The following is a 14,377-nucleotide window of genomic DNA, read 5'->3' as shown; positions in this document are numbered from 1 at the left end:
TAGAGCGGGCAAATTGTAATATAAGGAAAGTTCTCGTCCAGATTACCACCATCAAAACGCTGCGTTTTGCTGCGGATATTATTTCCCCGACCTCCGTCGGATTTTCTCACTCCACCAGCATCCGTAAGCTCTCTCCTACATCCATGGCTGCTCACAGAATCTAAAGAGAAACAAAGAAGCTCATAAGATTATACTGAGAAGAAAATCGAGCAGATATGATTTTAGCGCAGCTTCCAAGATTTCATCTCTCAATCCTGGCGAAACCTTCTTTCGCTCTCTCTTCTTCGCATTTCAATTTCTTAAACCCTAAGCCGTCGGTTGAAGTAGCTCGAACCCTTTTCTCATTCACGTCTAAATCGAATCTCGCCACTGTTGAACCCATACCACTATCGGTCTCGGATTCCTCTGATCTGGATGATGCTCCTGTCGAGATTTCGCTCGACAAGCTTTTTATTCCACCGGAGACGGATATCTCCGGTGAAGACTCGACGAGTCTAACGGCAAGGATACTGAAGGGTTCGAATATAGTGCTGAGCAAGTACGCGAGGGACGCACAGGTGGTTCAGGCTGACTACGTGAAGAGTAGCGTCAAGACGGAGGATTGTCCGGCCGATGGGTTGCCGGAGTTTGCGCTTGTCGGGAGATCCAATGTTGGGAAATCCTCGCTTCTCAATTCGTTGGTGAGGAGGAAACGCCTTGCCTTGACTTCTAAGAAACCTGGTAAGCTGAGTTTTGCTTTGTCGTGGTTATCATTTAGGTTGTGTGTGATTCCTACATGGTTTTGAATGTAGTTAGAACTATGGATAGAATGTTCCCATTTTTGGGACCCGAAGCGCACTGGTTAAGTGGTTAACTAGATATATTAAGAGAACAACTTGGCTTATTCCGGTTGAAATGTCATGTGAAACTGAATTGATTCAGCGATTGAAGAGATCATATTTTTGAGACAGAGTGATGTAGTTTTTTAATGTTCATGAGGAGATTGGAGAGTGTTGGTAAAGCCAGTATTTGAATTCTGTAGTGGCCAAGTGAGGCATCGAGTGTGAATCAGTCTCTAGTCTCAATCAATATTGAATAGGACCAAACCAATAGATTACTCCAGGACCAAACCTATAGATTACTCCACTTGGTTAGATTGAACAGATTTGCTTTGGAACATCGGCATGTGTTGGTTCCTAGTACTTGTGATTTGTGAAGATGGGATATTCTTCTAGAGAATACGAACAAAAATATGGAATCACTGGGTGGAATTTTTGAGTAATGTGTTTTGCTAGACCAGGCTATAATAATTTCAGAAAAATGGGATTTGGATGTTGTTTATAAGATGAAACTATCTCTATAGTGTGGAGACATATAAAATCTGGTTTGCTTATGCACATTGAGTAAAGGAAACAAAAAAATGTAGATGGTAATAGGTAAAATCTGGAGTTGAAATTATTAGCTGGCTCGCTATTGAGACTATTGGATATTCCATAAGCTTGAAATTTTCTAGAACATATCATTCACGAGTATTCCTTCCACAGTGAACTACTTAGAAAGGTTGTTACACGCGATCTTAGAAGTGGAAACTGATAGGCATCCATGCCGTGCTTGTACTTATGCTACATGTAGGTTGATTATAACTTCTGGTAATTTATTCTTCATGTAGGAAAAACGCAATGCATTAATCATTTCCGGATCAACGATAAGTGGTACTTGGTAGATTTGCCTGGTTACGGGTAAGTTTAAGTGATATTTTTTTTTCCCATGCCATAGCCCCTTAAAACTGCTCTGGCCTGTCTCTGTTTTGTTTTTGTTGGATACAATTATAGTTTCTGTCCCAGGGAATTTTGGAGACTTTCAGTTTAGAAAATGAAAGTTGATGCATTTTATATATCCAGGTATGCATCAGCACCGCATGAACTAAAGCAAGACTGGAACAAATTCACCAAAGACTATTTCCTAAATCGATCAACATTGGTCTCGGTGTTTTTACTAGTTGATGCCAGCATTCCTGTAAAGCAAATCGATCTCGAGTACGCAAGCTGGCTTGGTCAAAACCAGGTATAAAAGGACCTAAACCTTAAAAACCCCACATAAACCCATTAATTGCTAATCATGATCAAGACTTTCACTAATTATGTCATGTCTCTGTGGAATTGAATTGTTGTTATCTGTATCTCAGGTTCCAATGACTTTGATATTCACAAAATGCGACAAGAGAAAGAAGAAGAAAAATGGAGGGAAGAAACCGGAGGAGAACATAAAGGAGTTCCAAGACTTGATCCAAGGGTTCTTTGAGACAACACCACCATGGATTATGACCAGCAGTGTGACGAATCAAGGTCGGGACGAGATATTGTTGCATATGGCTCAGCTAAGAAACTACTGGCTCAAACACTAAGAACCCAAACCACACTTCTCCATATTATATTATATTTTATGAGGAGACTTATATAACAGTTAGTGTACGAATTATTTGGGCACTGTTTTTGATTAATGCAACGCTGAGATTTGTTTTTGTATTTTCGTGTATTTTTCGGCCTCTAATTGAGTCGTATAAAATCAACAAAATTATCCCCGGATATTCGTGTTATAAAAACAAATACAGATTAAATAAGCATCTAGCGGGGATAGCTCAGTTGGGAGAGCGTCAGACTGAAGATCTGAAGGTCGCGTGTTCGATCCACGCTCACCGCATTTTTAGTTCTGAGAAAGGGAAACGACATAAAACGACGCCGTTTTCGTTTTACAACAAGAGACGAAGCAGCCCAGTATCTCCCTTGTACCCAACTCTTTTTTTTTCTTTTCTTTAGAACACGTAAGCCCAACTCTTATAATACACTTTTTTAAGTTCAGACGTTAATGAAGACAAATACTGTATTATTCTGTATCCCTTTATCTGAAAACTGAAAAGTGAAAAAGTTAATATTTTATCTTCTTGACATTGACCTTCTTAACTTCGTTGCCTAATGGTTGTCCCGAAATAATAAATTAATAAAACACATTCAACAATAAGAAACTGTGATTAATATCTTTAACCAAAAAAAACACTGTGACTAATATGCATTGGTGAACTGGGACAATCAATTGATGCATCTCTGTAAAATGTGAAACAATATAAGGTTAATAGACTATTATCATTTAAAAAAAAAAAGTGACTATTATCATTTGTTTGTTTGAAAATGATGTGTTACTAACGAAACTACCAGTGAACAAAAGGGAAAAGATGACACTATATAAAAGGTAATGAATTCTTATAAAATATGTTTTGTCAGTAAATAGCAAATGCATGAACTATTCGCTGATGTTAAAATCTCATGAAGCTTGTCCATGGCTTTGTTAAAGATACCATCTTTCAAGAACGTGTGACCATTCACACGAGCATGCCGGCTCAATTAATTTGGAGTCTTTGTATAAATCTTAAAATTTAGTTTTTTTCATACAAAAAAATAAATTGGACTTTTTCTATGTTAAAAAAATCTTTAAAATTAGTCTTTTTCATACTAAATAAAATATTTGAGATTTTTTCATGTTAAAAATATCTTAAAGTTTAAAAAATTATATTTTTATACTAAAAAAAAAGAATTTGGATCCTTAAATTTATCCAAAAAAAATTGGGTCCTGAACATTTGCTCCTCTTGAGCACCCCAAACGCTGGCCTGCACACGAGTCATTAGAAGAACAAGAGATTTCTCAACTCCATGATTTGAATTTTAAGTCATATCAAAACAACTAGAGTCTAGAGAAAAAAATTGAATTTTAAGTCATAGGGATTTAGGCATTTAGCATTTGTAATTTATCAGGGATAATTCTAAACAAATTATGACTTAATTAGCTCTCAAATTCGAGTAAGAAGATATGATTAAATTTCCATGATCTTGTTTTTGGTCTATTTATACATTAACGGTTAGTATGATCAAACCGTATCTCACAAATGTGTCAAAAATTGGAAAATTATTATTTAGAAAAAATAAAATAAAGAAATTGTAGTATGTATTTGGGGGTAAAAATCTCTGGTCAATTATATTTTCTCCAAAATTATAGATTTCTTTTGTGCATTATTCAATTTAAAATTTAAAATGTATTTTTTTAGACCTAATCATTATTATTTTTTGTTTCTCTTGTGCAACTCATTTTAAAAAGTTTTTAAGTAACAGAGAAAATCTCAGAGAAAGGGAATGGGAGGAGAAAAGCTTTCATGAACTTACCGTTCTCTCTGGAAACTGCAACAACAAGAACAATCTTCGACCAAAATTGAATTGCTCCATAGAGATTTTGATTTGAATTTGTTTATGATGAACTTGAGCGAGAGATAAAGTGGGGAGAGAGATAGAGAGAGAGAGAGAGGGGAAGAACTAGTGTAGTAGTAACTGGTGAAACGAGGAATTAGGGTTTTTTTCTCCCTCTGCGATAAACCTGGGCTTCGTTAATTTCTGTTCATCTTGACCTAATCGAACTCGCGTTTCTCTGATTTCGCTAGGGTTCGATTTTTCTGTTCGGTGGCTTCGGAAACTGTAAACTGATTTCTTCAGTGAAGGTAACAAAAGTTGAAAGGACTTCGTCTTCTTTGTTTCCCAGTTATTAATCGTTGTTTTTTCACGAACACAAAAGCTTTATCTCAACCTACATTGCGTGAATGATATTATCACTTTTTTTGCAATTGCGTAGTTTGGTTGATCTTATGATTTTCTTAATCGGCTTTTTGTTGACTTGAACTCGATTATCTACTATTCTATTTAGTGTTCTTTGTTCATTGAGTTTCTTTCGTGGATCAACTGATTTGCTGCTTTTGATTTTTTTTTTTTTTTTTCTGGACTTGCATGCTTTTTAGAGAGCCTTGTCAATACTAAACATTAGTTTGAGTACTGAATACTTTATAAGTTTCTTATGGTTTGGTTATCAGAGATGGTTTTTGGTTTTATGCACAATGCTAATGATTTCAATTGAAAGATTAATGTGTTGCCTTCTTTAACAGTGGATTTGATAGAGTTTCAGGAGTGATTTGGGGTATGTGGTGGATAATTGATTTATGCTAGGAGAGATTCATGGGACTGATTGATTTGATCTTATCTTGTGATGGTGTTTTCCTTTTATGTGTCTTTTGGTTTTAGTATACAAGAATTGATTGTGGATTCTTGTATTCCTATCGTTTTATCAATGCAACTATTTTACTCTATCAGGAACTGCATCAATTTAAATGAACCACTGCGGATATAGGTTTAGTCTTCTAATCATTTCCTTGTGCACTTCTGATTTGGGTGCACTATTCTGCTGTTTTTCTTAGGTAGAAAACTGCTTTCTAGAGAATGGAAGAATCAGTTACATCTGAAGGCTTAGAATTTAAGTGGGGTAAAAAGAAATGTGTTGGTGGGAAAAAGAAAGATGTCCAATTCTATGAATCTTTCATCTATGATGGCGATGAGTACCATCTTTATGACTGTGTCTTAGTTGGCGATGCCAGTGAACCAGACTCTACTGAACCCTTCATTGGCATGATCATAAAAATTTGGGAACACGCTAATAAGCATATCCCAAGGAAAGTCAAGCTTCTCTGGTTCTTTAAACCTTCTGAGATTGCGCCATATCTTGAAGGAGTCCCAGATGTACTTGCCAATGAACTGTTTTTAGCATCGGGTGAAGGTCTTGGCCTCGCTAATATCAACCAATTGGTAACTAATTATTCTTCTGCATACTATGTTGAATTTTCATTCTCCTTATTACTTGTTGAGCATGTCTTGGCGTTTTTTATTGATATGTATCTCATATTATGCTGCGTACTGAATTATATTGTCCATCCACTTTTGTTTTGTTGAATATTATATTCTTTGCGGTAGGATAACTTGTTCTCTGTTCACCAACATATGTGCTCCAAGTAGCTTTTTTGTCCTCTTTTGTAACCCTTACACAGATCTCATCCCAAGACAAAAAGCTATGGTATATTTGGCCGCTCTCCCTTCTGAAGATCCCCTAACAGAAATATGTTTATCAATTTCTTTTGTTGGTTTCTGTTATTGTTGCAAGCGTCTTTCGATGGTGAATCAAACATGTGTCTCTATAGATTTACCTTTGCATCACTTTTTGGTTGAAATATTCGTTTGAACTTTATGTGCCATTGTGCTTATAGCTGGTGCAGGGATTAGTTAGTAAATTACACCTGCTTAAATACTGATATAACATTATTCCAATAGGAAGCAATCGGTGGAAAATGCTCTGTTCTATGCATTTCAAAGGACAAAAGAAATCCACAACCCTCGGATGAAAAAATCAACTCAGCAGACTTCGTGTTTCGCCGATCATTTGATGTTAAGAGTTGCAAAGTTGTGGATACGATTGATGATAAAATTGCTGGAGTTGATGGTACAATATGTTTCATCTCAGTTGATAGCTTCAACATTCTACTATGTGATCAGTAGCTATCTTGATTCTTTATTTACATCATATCTCTTTTCACTCTAATTTTTGCAGTTAAATTTATCTTTAACAGAGCGTGCTCTGAGAAAGAAGCAACTGCGGTGCAGAATATTGAAGCAGACGTAAATGGGAATTCAGATAGTTTGAAACCAAATGGTCCTTTAGCTAGTGGTTCAGGTAGGAAAATTGAAGACAACCATTTTGAATCTTCTGACTGTAAAAAAAGCAGTAATGGTTGTATTCAAGAGAAAGAAAAAGGTCACTATCAACTGGCTACAAAAAAAGCTACAGTTGCAGAAGAAAGGTCCAACAAGGATTCTGGCTCTAGGGGAAATCATTTTGATGGCAAAGCTCAAGAAAGTGAAGTTAAAAAACAGTTAACTAAACAAAAATCTATGCCTGCAGAAGAAAGATATAGTAACTCTTTTGAAGCTTCTGGCTCCAGGATAATTCATTCCATTTCCAGGAAAGCTCAAGTAAATGATGTTAAAAAACAGTTGACTAAACAAAAATCTATGCCCGCTGAAGAAAGATATGGTAAAGAGTTGAGTGGATTGGATGACAGGCCTCTGAAGAAACAGAAACGAGATGGTTCTGTTACAATACCAGATGGACGGAATACAACCCTTTTGCAGAACATTACCTCTGATGGTAAAAAGGATACAGGATCTTTCAAGAGACCTAGAGACAAAGTGACTATAGAGGAAGTCCCTCCCGAGAAGCGCAGCTTTGTTAAGAAGCGGGATCTGGGAGTGTCAGTATCTGAAGGAAAAACTACAAAAACTGTAACTGAAAAAGGTTTATCCAAGAAGCCCAGCTTTGGTCATGCTGAAGACAAGATGTTGGCAGATGATAATGAAAGAAACTATCAAGTAACTGAAGTGTGCCGAAGGCCGGATGCTGTAAGTTTATACTTACTATACGTTTCCTCCGACATGATTTAGTTTACGTTGGTTTGGAACTGGCTGTTTCATGAGATTTCAGAGCGTGTTGTAAAATCTATAGATGCAAGGATGTGGTTTTGCAAGAACACAATTCTAAAAGGAGAAGTTTTGTTTTACAGTCCTTCACACTGTATGTTGTAGAGTTGTAGTGATGTTCTGTCATTCTTCTCATCTTATTATGTTACCACAGTGCTTGTTAACATTGAGGCTCATCTAACAGATTTTTGATTCCTTATTTATTTCAGGGAAAAAGTAAATGGTTCCGGAGTCTTGTAAGTATCTTTCCCTTACTTTTTTTTTTTGCACCCCAGTTATGTAAATGTCGTTTTTGGTTGCCTCCAGGTTCGTGTTTGACATGCTTGTTCTATGATGTTAGTAGAGTGACCTGTTAATATTGTTAACGACTCGTTCATATGCTAATCAGAAAGTAGTATATTTTCTTGATCATTTCTATATTCGAGAGATTCAGTTGTTTACTTTGAAATCTGCACTCAAATTGTTTATTTTCTATCCGCACCTGTTTTTTGTTTGGCTGGCCATTGTGGACTCTTTTAGCTAGTCTGGATGGTTATCAGATTCTGTACGTCGTATCAGAAATTACTTCTTGGGTTCACCTCTGGACTGACTTTTTAATTTGTTTGAATTATGTCCAGCCTTGGGAAGAAAGTATGAGGGAAGCAGAAAAAAAAGGGACTGTGGTACTTCTTCAAAACTTGGATCCTACTTATACATCTGATGAAGTGGAGGTATTACAGTTTATTTAGGAGTCTCTTAAAATGTATTTTGTATATGCTTACTCAATGTAACCTTATGTAATGCAGTTGTTTCCTGATTTACTTAATGGAAACCTCCCTTCTTTCCTCCTTGTATGTAACCTAAGAAATTTATGAATTGTATTTCAGGATATAGTCTATTCTGCTTTGAACGAGCAATGCGAAGCGAGGATGATAGAGCGTACATCAGTCACTATTCCTCATGTTGGTAAGCTACCATTTTACTCACTGGGCTTCTAAATTTATGGTTCTCACATACTATAAATGGAATGAGGAGCATCTCATATTGTTTGGTATACAGGTGAAGCTTTGGTCATTTTCAAAACAAGAGAAGTTGCTGAAAGGGTGATTAGAAGACTAGATGAGGGATGCTTGTTGCTATCAAGTGGGAGGTAAACCTCGCATGACATATTCTTTTTTTTTTCTAAGCTTCCTATGATAAATTGCAAAGATCTGTACTGTGCCATTTTTTTGGCATATTTTCATCTCAGAAATCTGTGCTGTGCCTTTTTTGCTCAACAGGCCCCTTGTTGCTTCTTTCGCTAAGATTACTCCACCAGGGAAGCCGTCATCATTCTCAGGCCATATCAAACTACACAAAACTCAAACGCGACGAGAGATGGTATTGTTTTCATTTCCATTGCCCTTGCACAGTGCACACAAGTAAAAATGCATTGTTCCTTTACTAATCTTCTTGCTCTTTGGTCTTTATATGTTTTTCCAGAGAGATGCTGTGGCTACATCACATTGTTCTCAGCCGAACAACCTTGAATTTGACATGGCCATGGAATGGTGTTTGCACCAAGCCAGACACGAGCAGGCGTCTGAAAGTGTGTCTAAGGTAATTAGATTGTCTAGACGATTATTGCCACTATTTTTTACTGAAAACATGAGTTTCTGTTTGGAAAAATGAGGAAAAAAGTGTGCTTCAAATCCTTTAGAATAACTGAATCTTTAAACCCTTGTAGCGGCAATTGGAGGAGATGAAGTTGCTGCGGATTAACTTCAAGCCGAAACTTCCTTAGTTTCAGAATCATCTTGTCTTTCTCGTGTAAGTATTAGCTCTTATTCCCCTCGAGGAACATGTCTATCATCTAAAAGAACCAAATGATCACTTACTTTCTTTGCTTCAGACAGAAAAATCACCAACTGTAGATTAGCACAAGCTCTCTTTTGGCCTCTAAAGACAGTGACTCGAGAATTTTGGTATCGTAGAAATATTTTCATGCCATCAAATCCACCAACTTTGACTCGGTAAACGCCTGGTTTCTTTATGATTTTGTTTTCTTGATGTTATTCAAAAAAAAAAATATGCAAGTAAAGATGAATAAGATCACTTGTGCTCTTTGTTTTTTGCTTGTGTTTAGGAGGAACATACTGATGCGGCTTCTGGTCTCAAATCGGACGACCCTTTTGTAGTTAAATATTTTTTGTAAGGGTCAGTTTCACTAGTGAAGTGCTAAACTTGTGTGTTGATCAGGAAAGGTTCACTTGTAGTTGTAGAATCCAGGGTTTTTAAACAAAGTTCTTTATGACGCACCTTTTAGCCTACCGTCTATTGACATCTGAAAAAGAGTTTCAACTCCTTCCATATCCACTTGAATGTGGGTCTTACTAGCTCCCTTAGTGGGCCACGCCAACGAATAAAATAAAATTACTTCATTTCACTAATTAGTTAATTTAGTTTATAATCCAATTTTAATAGTACTAGGCTAGAAAGCCTCTGGTTGATACTTATGTGGTGAAAAAGGTAATCACCGACAACACATCATATGAAGGTACATTCTCCACGACAATCTCCTTCTCCTGCTTCCAATATTTTTAGCAACCAGAATGGTGTAATCACTACTAATAATCAGCCTTAATTATAATTGATCCAAAAATAAAAAGGGTATATATGATAAAGTAATTAGGAATTATCAGACACACCTACACACTAATAATATGCACCAAATCTTCTGAAAAATCTCGCCTGGTCAACTGTTTAAAAATACTCCGTATTACTTATATTTATTTTAATAAAATACAGCAAAAGGAATTATACAGATTTAATTATATATAAAAAAAAAAAAGAGCTTGTGTGACCAAAACGCACCGTATTGAGGGAGAAACGGACATTACACGTGTCATCATGAAATAATAGAAAAGTGAAAATCTGAGTCAGCAGAAAACGACAAATAAGTGAGAAAAAAAGTAAAGATGGGTTTAACTATGGTTCACTGGTCAGGTCACGGTGACTCGTGTCCACGTGGCGAATAGAGAGACTTCCACGCAGACAAAGATCATTGCGGTCAATAGGATGATGACTAAAAAAGCTTAGGTCTTCTTAGCTCTTAAACCCATCCGCTTAATGTGACCGTTTCCTTGCAGACCAGAAGAGGACCGTCAACGTGTTACAGATTTTTTGTTCTTTTCTTCTTCTTTTTTCTTTTTTTAACATTACTAGTATTTTTTAATCACTTTATAGTGTTTTTTTGTGTTAATTACTTGCAAATTAGTGAAGTGACCGTTTCCTTGCAGTTGCAGACCATACCGTCAACGTGTTACGATTTTTATTATTCTTTTTTTGCAATACTATTTTTTATCATATCATTTTATCACTTTCTAAAGTTTTTTTTTGTTATTTTCTTTATAATGTTTTTTTTTTAACATCAATTTCTTTATAATGTTATGTGGTACATTCTATTCTTTTCGACTCCAATAAGTGTATTTTTTTACTGAGCTATGAAATTGATTGGCAGCAAATTTCGTAAATGATTATATTGTAAGAAGATTGATTTAATAAAAGTTATGTTCAGGTTCGTATCTATCCCATGACAATATAGACATCATGAATCCAAAGTTATTTTCAAAAAATTTAATAAAGAAAAAGAGTATAATTTTTATATTTTTTTTTAGTAAGAGAGTTTAAGTTTATTTTGGTATAACGAAAGGCCTTTCCATAGATTGAGATAGTACTGGTTATTGATGGGAGGGGCAGCTGCCACCCTCAAATTTTTCAAGATTAGTGTAATTTTATATGGGTTTTTAATTATGCCCCTGTTAATAAATTATTTATTGTCCCCTAAATTTTAAATTTGTTGAAACACATTTAAAAAAATAAATTATAGTATTACAAACTGAAAATGCACAAACTAAAAGCCCAATTAATTTTTCTTCTTTTGTATAAAATCCATATAAACATACTTTTAAAGAATTAACCGAATATTATTAATGATTTAGAAGACTTGTCTTTCTTAATTAAAAATAGGAAAAATAATCTGTTTTCACGAAAGCCCCCTCTTTTGTAATATTGATGTATCAACCTAATATGCTGCAACCTAGTCAAACTTTGATATTGCGTCTGCCATCCTCAGATGTAAATTCTCTAATCCATATACTTATTTTATTTGTTTCGAGATGCTATTGCCAGTGTTAAAAGGTGTTTTCTATAATAAACTAGTGAAGATACCATCATGCAATCGATTTATAAGCCTATTTCTAAGTGATTGTGTAGTATGTTATATGAAAAATAATTGTTTGAATCCATTACTAACAAAATAGGATACAAATATTTTCAATTTATAGGTGAGCTTAAAATACATTTGTTTTTTTTTGTTAACTCTATTGCATCGTTTCATAAAACATGATCTTTAATACCTTTGCCCCTGGTAAAATTATTTGCTGTATCCGCCACTGATTATTTAGCTAGACTCTTTTGCAGACTATTATGCGGATTGCAGTTAACCACCAAATGAAAGCAACAATACAATGTTTGATATATCCAGCGTGACTTTTGGTAGGGTAGATCATATATGGTTCAAAAAGGAAATGATCCTGATTTTTTTTTCTCTTAAAACATCAAAACGTTGATCCTAACCTAATTTGAGATACTACTGGATTGGACTAGACCCCACTAGTTCATGTAAGATATGGAGGATATAATTTTTAGAATTTGCAAGAATATATATATATATATATATATATATATATATATATATATATATATATTGATATTAGTGAAAGATGTATAAACTAATTCATGTAAATTTGATTTCTAAAATTATATAGTAAAAGAAATATATCGATAAGGTAAAATCAAAATTAAAACCGAAATTTGTTTATCTTTTTATGATTTTTGTTTCTGCTTTTGAGTTTCTTATATTTGAAGGGATTTCTACAGTTGTTTTAAATATTAAGAAACTGTTAGAAAACATAAATACCATAATTTTTAGTGTAACATATATAACAACTAACAAGAAACAAAAATAACAAATACAGATGATGTGATATGAGAAAGATTTTGAGTTGCCAAGAAATGTCTTTCTTTTTTTGTCAATTAGAATAGAAATTGGTGATACATGGTTTAATGGTGAAAGCAAATTAAAGAAGGAGAGCAAAATAATTATATTGGTATGACATAATGTAAAAAGCAAAAATAGACCACAGGAAGAAAAAGGACAAAAAATATAATTGCTCTGTAGGGATTCTTTATATTTGGTATTTAAACCAACTGTAATTTCAATATTTCTTGTACATTCTGACACCTTAATAATTATATAATGTCGACATAACTGGGACTTTGAGAGAGAGAAAATACGTTATACGTAAAACATAAATAACCATTATTCAACGTTAGCGAAAAAACATTATCTAACAACAAGGAAAAACAATTTATCATTCATACAAACTCTCGAGAAAAAGATAGGAAGAAAAAAAAAAGACAAGAACTGACCATATATAAATTCACCACAGGTAAATTTTGAAAAGAAAAAATAACTTTTTACTCTAAAATCTTTTACATGTTCTTACAAAACAGTTTACGCCCCGAATTTATCTGAGTTAATATGTTCTTACAAACAATTAACTATAAATCTTCAAACAGTATAAAATTTGACTGATTAATATATGATATATTTTTTATATATATAATACACAGATGAAAATGAAAGTGACACTTAGGGTCCTTCGACAAAAAAAATGACGTATAGGGTGAAAGTACAAAAGGAGAATGTTATTTTCACAAAAAAAAAATATTAAGTTTTGAAAGGTAATAGTTATTAAATTTGAAATATTTATTGTATTTTCACACAATAATAAGAGGGGAGTCTGTATTTTCAAAAAATAGTTCATTTTATCTTATTTTATTTTCATGGTTCTACAAAAATCGGATGTATCCTATTTAAAGAAATGTAAATCTTGTGAAAATTTTATAATTGGAAATTTACGTTCTAAAGTATAACATGGCGGATCACTCACATATTTTTAAATTGTTTAATTAATAAAAGATTGTAGATTAATTGGAAAAGTACACTTTAATGGTAAATTAATTAACTGATTAATCAACATACTTCGCAAAATACAAAAAATAAATAAACTATTTTCATAATTTTACCAAGCGCCATAATATTATAAACAACACACTATTTAAAAAGGAAAAAAAAAACTTGAAAGCATCAATAAAAAAAAATATAGGATTCTAATGATGAATATACATTGTTTTTCCAGTAGATGATTATAGTTTTCAATAAATGTTTTCTTACATCCAAAGTACAAAAACCATAAAATATGTTTACTTTATATTGGTGTCTTGTGATCGATACTAAATAGTCAAATATATTTTATCGGCTTACAAAAAACAGACGTGTACTTTTAATCTACATTAATTGTTTTTGTCGATCTATATTAATCGTTTTATCGTGAAGTTTATATAACGAAAAACTTACTTTCTAAATTGCAATAATTATTTGCGGCGGATCGATTTTAAAAATATTTGATTAAAAAAGACGATGGAGAATCTCTTTTTGTCAGATCGATCGTAAATCATTAAAATGACAGTTTTATTTTATTTTATCGATGTGTACTTTAATCCATATAAGTTTTTTGTCGTAAAGTTTATTAAAAAGCTACAATTTAAGTTATAACAATTAATTATAGTAATCTATTTAAAAATATTTAATTAATGAAACGATCGTAAGAAAAGCTTCTTTGTCAAATCGATCGTAAATATAATGAAAGAACTAAGTTTTATAGAAAGTTAATAATCGAAATAAACCAAATACAAGTAGAAAAAATAGAAAATTCTGAATTAATATTCTTCATCATTCATTCATATAAACAACATACCTAAAAACATATTCTTAATTAAAAAAAAAAAAGCGAACCGAATCAATTAACTAAAAGAGCCAAATCTGCCAAACAAAAGAGTAAAGAATTTGGTCAGAGAAGTGCTATCATTTTGATTCTGTCACACTTCCTCCGCCATTTAAACAAAAAAATCTCCTACCA

General features: G+C 33.5%; 2 protein-coding genes and 1 non-coding gene across 4 annotated transcripts; all 3 read left to right on the top strand.

Moving 5' to 3' along the window:
• The first annotated feature begins 79 nt into the window (after positions 1 to 79).
• Positions 80 to 2,504, top strand: LOC9309584 (GTP-binding protein At2g22870). Its single transcript, XM_002873470.2, has 4 exons — positions 80 to 720; positions 1,649 to 1,718; positions 1,881 to 2,043; positions 2,165 to 2,504. Exons 1-4 carry the CDS (start codon positions 216 to 218, stop codon positions 2,381 to 2,383), a joined length of 957 nt encoding a protein of 318 aa, XP_002873516.1. The 5' UTR covers positions 80 to 215; the 3' UTR covers positions 2,384 to 2,504.
• A 102-nt stretch (positions 2,505 to 2,606) lies between these two features.
• Positions 2,607 to 2,679, top strand: TRNAF-GAA. The gene has a single exon. It is a non-coding gene; the product is annotated as a tRNA-Phe (tRNA).
• A 1,434-nt stretch (positions 2,680 to 4,113) lies between these two features.
• Positions 4,114 to 9,661, top strand: LOC9309583 (protein ANTI-SILENCING 1). Of its 2 annotated transcripts, none has more exons than XM_021023143.1 (13): positions 4,114 to 4,519; positions 5,267 to 5,651; positions 6,171 to 6,339; positions 6,448 to 7,295; positions 7,583 to 7,609; positions 7,991 to 8,083; positions 8,240 to 8,318; positions 8,412 to 8,502; positions 8,633 to 8,732; positions 8,835 to 8,951; positions 9,079 to 9,161; positions 9,248 to 9,364; positions 9,478 to 9,661. In XM_021023143.1, the coding sequence occupies exons 2-11, from the start codon at positions 5,289 to 5,291 to the stop codon at positions 9,133 to 9,135; spliced, it is 1,944 nt and encodes a 647-aa protein (XP_020878802.1). In that variant the 5' UTR covers positions 4,114 to 4,519; positions 5,267 to 5,288; the 3' UTR covers positions 9,136 to 9,161; positions 9,248 to 9,364; positions 9,478 to 9,661. The 2 variants fall into 2 exon arrangements, with proteins under 2 accessions (XP_020878802.1, XP_020878800.1); XM_021023141.1 differs by having other exon boundaries at positions 4,115 to 4,519; positions 9,244 to 9,364.
• Positions 9,662 to 14,377: the final 4,716 nt, after the last annotated feature.

Source organism: Arabidopsis lyrata (genome assembly GCF_000004255.2).
Source record: "Arabidopsis lyrata subsp. lyrata unplaced genomic scaffold ARALYscaffold_6, whole genome shotgun sequence".
Taxonomy (NCBI): domain Eukaryota; kingdom Viridiplantae; phylum Streptophyta; class Magnoliopsida; order Brassicales; family Brassicaceae; genus Arabidopsis; species Arabidopsis lyrata.
This window is presented reverse-complemented; position numbering and strand designations above follow the sequence as displayed.

Excerpts from the sequence above, each read along its gene's own strand:
- LOC9309583 (XM_021023143.1), top strand. The coding sequence starts at position 5,289 with ATGGAAGAATCAGTTACATCTGAAGGCTTAGAATTTAAGTGGGGTAAA. Across the intron at positions 6,340-6,447 it reads TAAAATTGCTGGAGTTGATG|TTAAATTTATCTTTAACAGA; the intron begins GTACAATATGTT and ends TAATTTTTGCAG. Across the intron at positions 8,084-8,239 it reads ATACATCTGATGAAGTGGAG|GATATAGTCTATTCTGCTTT; the intron begins GTATTACAGTTT and ends ATTGTATTTCAG.
- LOC9309584 (XM_002873470.2), top strand. The coding sequence starts at position 216 with ATGATTTTAGCGCAGCTTCCAAGATTTCATCTCTCAATCCTGGCGAAA. Across the intron at positions 1,719-1,880 it reads GTAGATTTGCCTGGTTACGG|GTATGCATCAGCACCGCATG; the intron begins GTAAGTTTAAGT and ends TTATATATCCAG. Across the intron at positions 2,044-2,164 it reads GCTGGCTTGGTCAAAACCAG|GTTCCAATGACTTTGATATT; the intron begins GTATAAAAGGAC and ends TCTGTATCTCAG.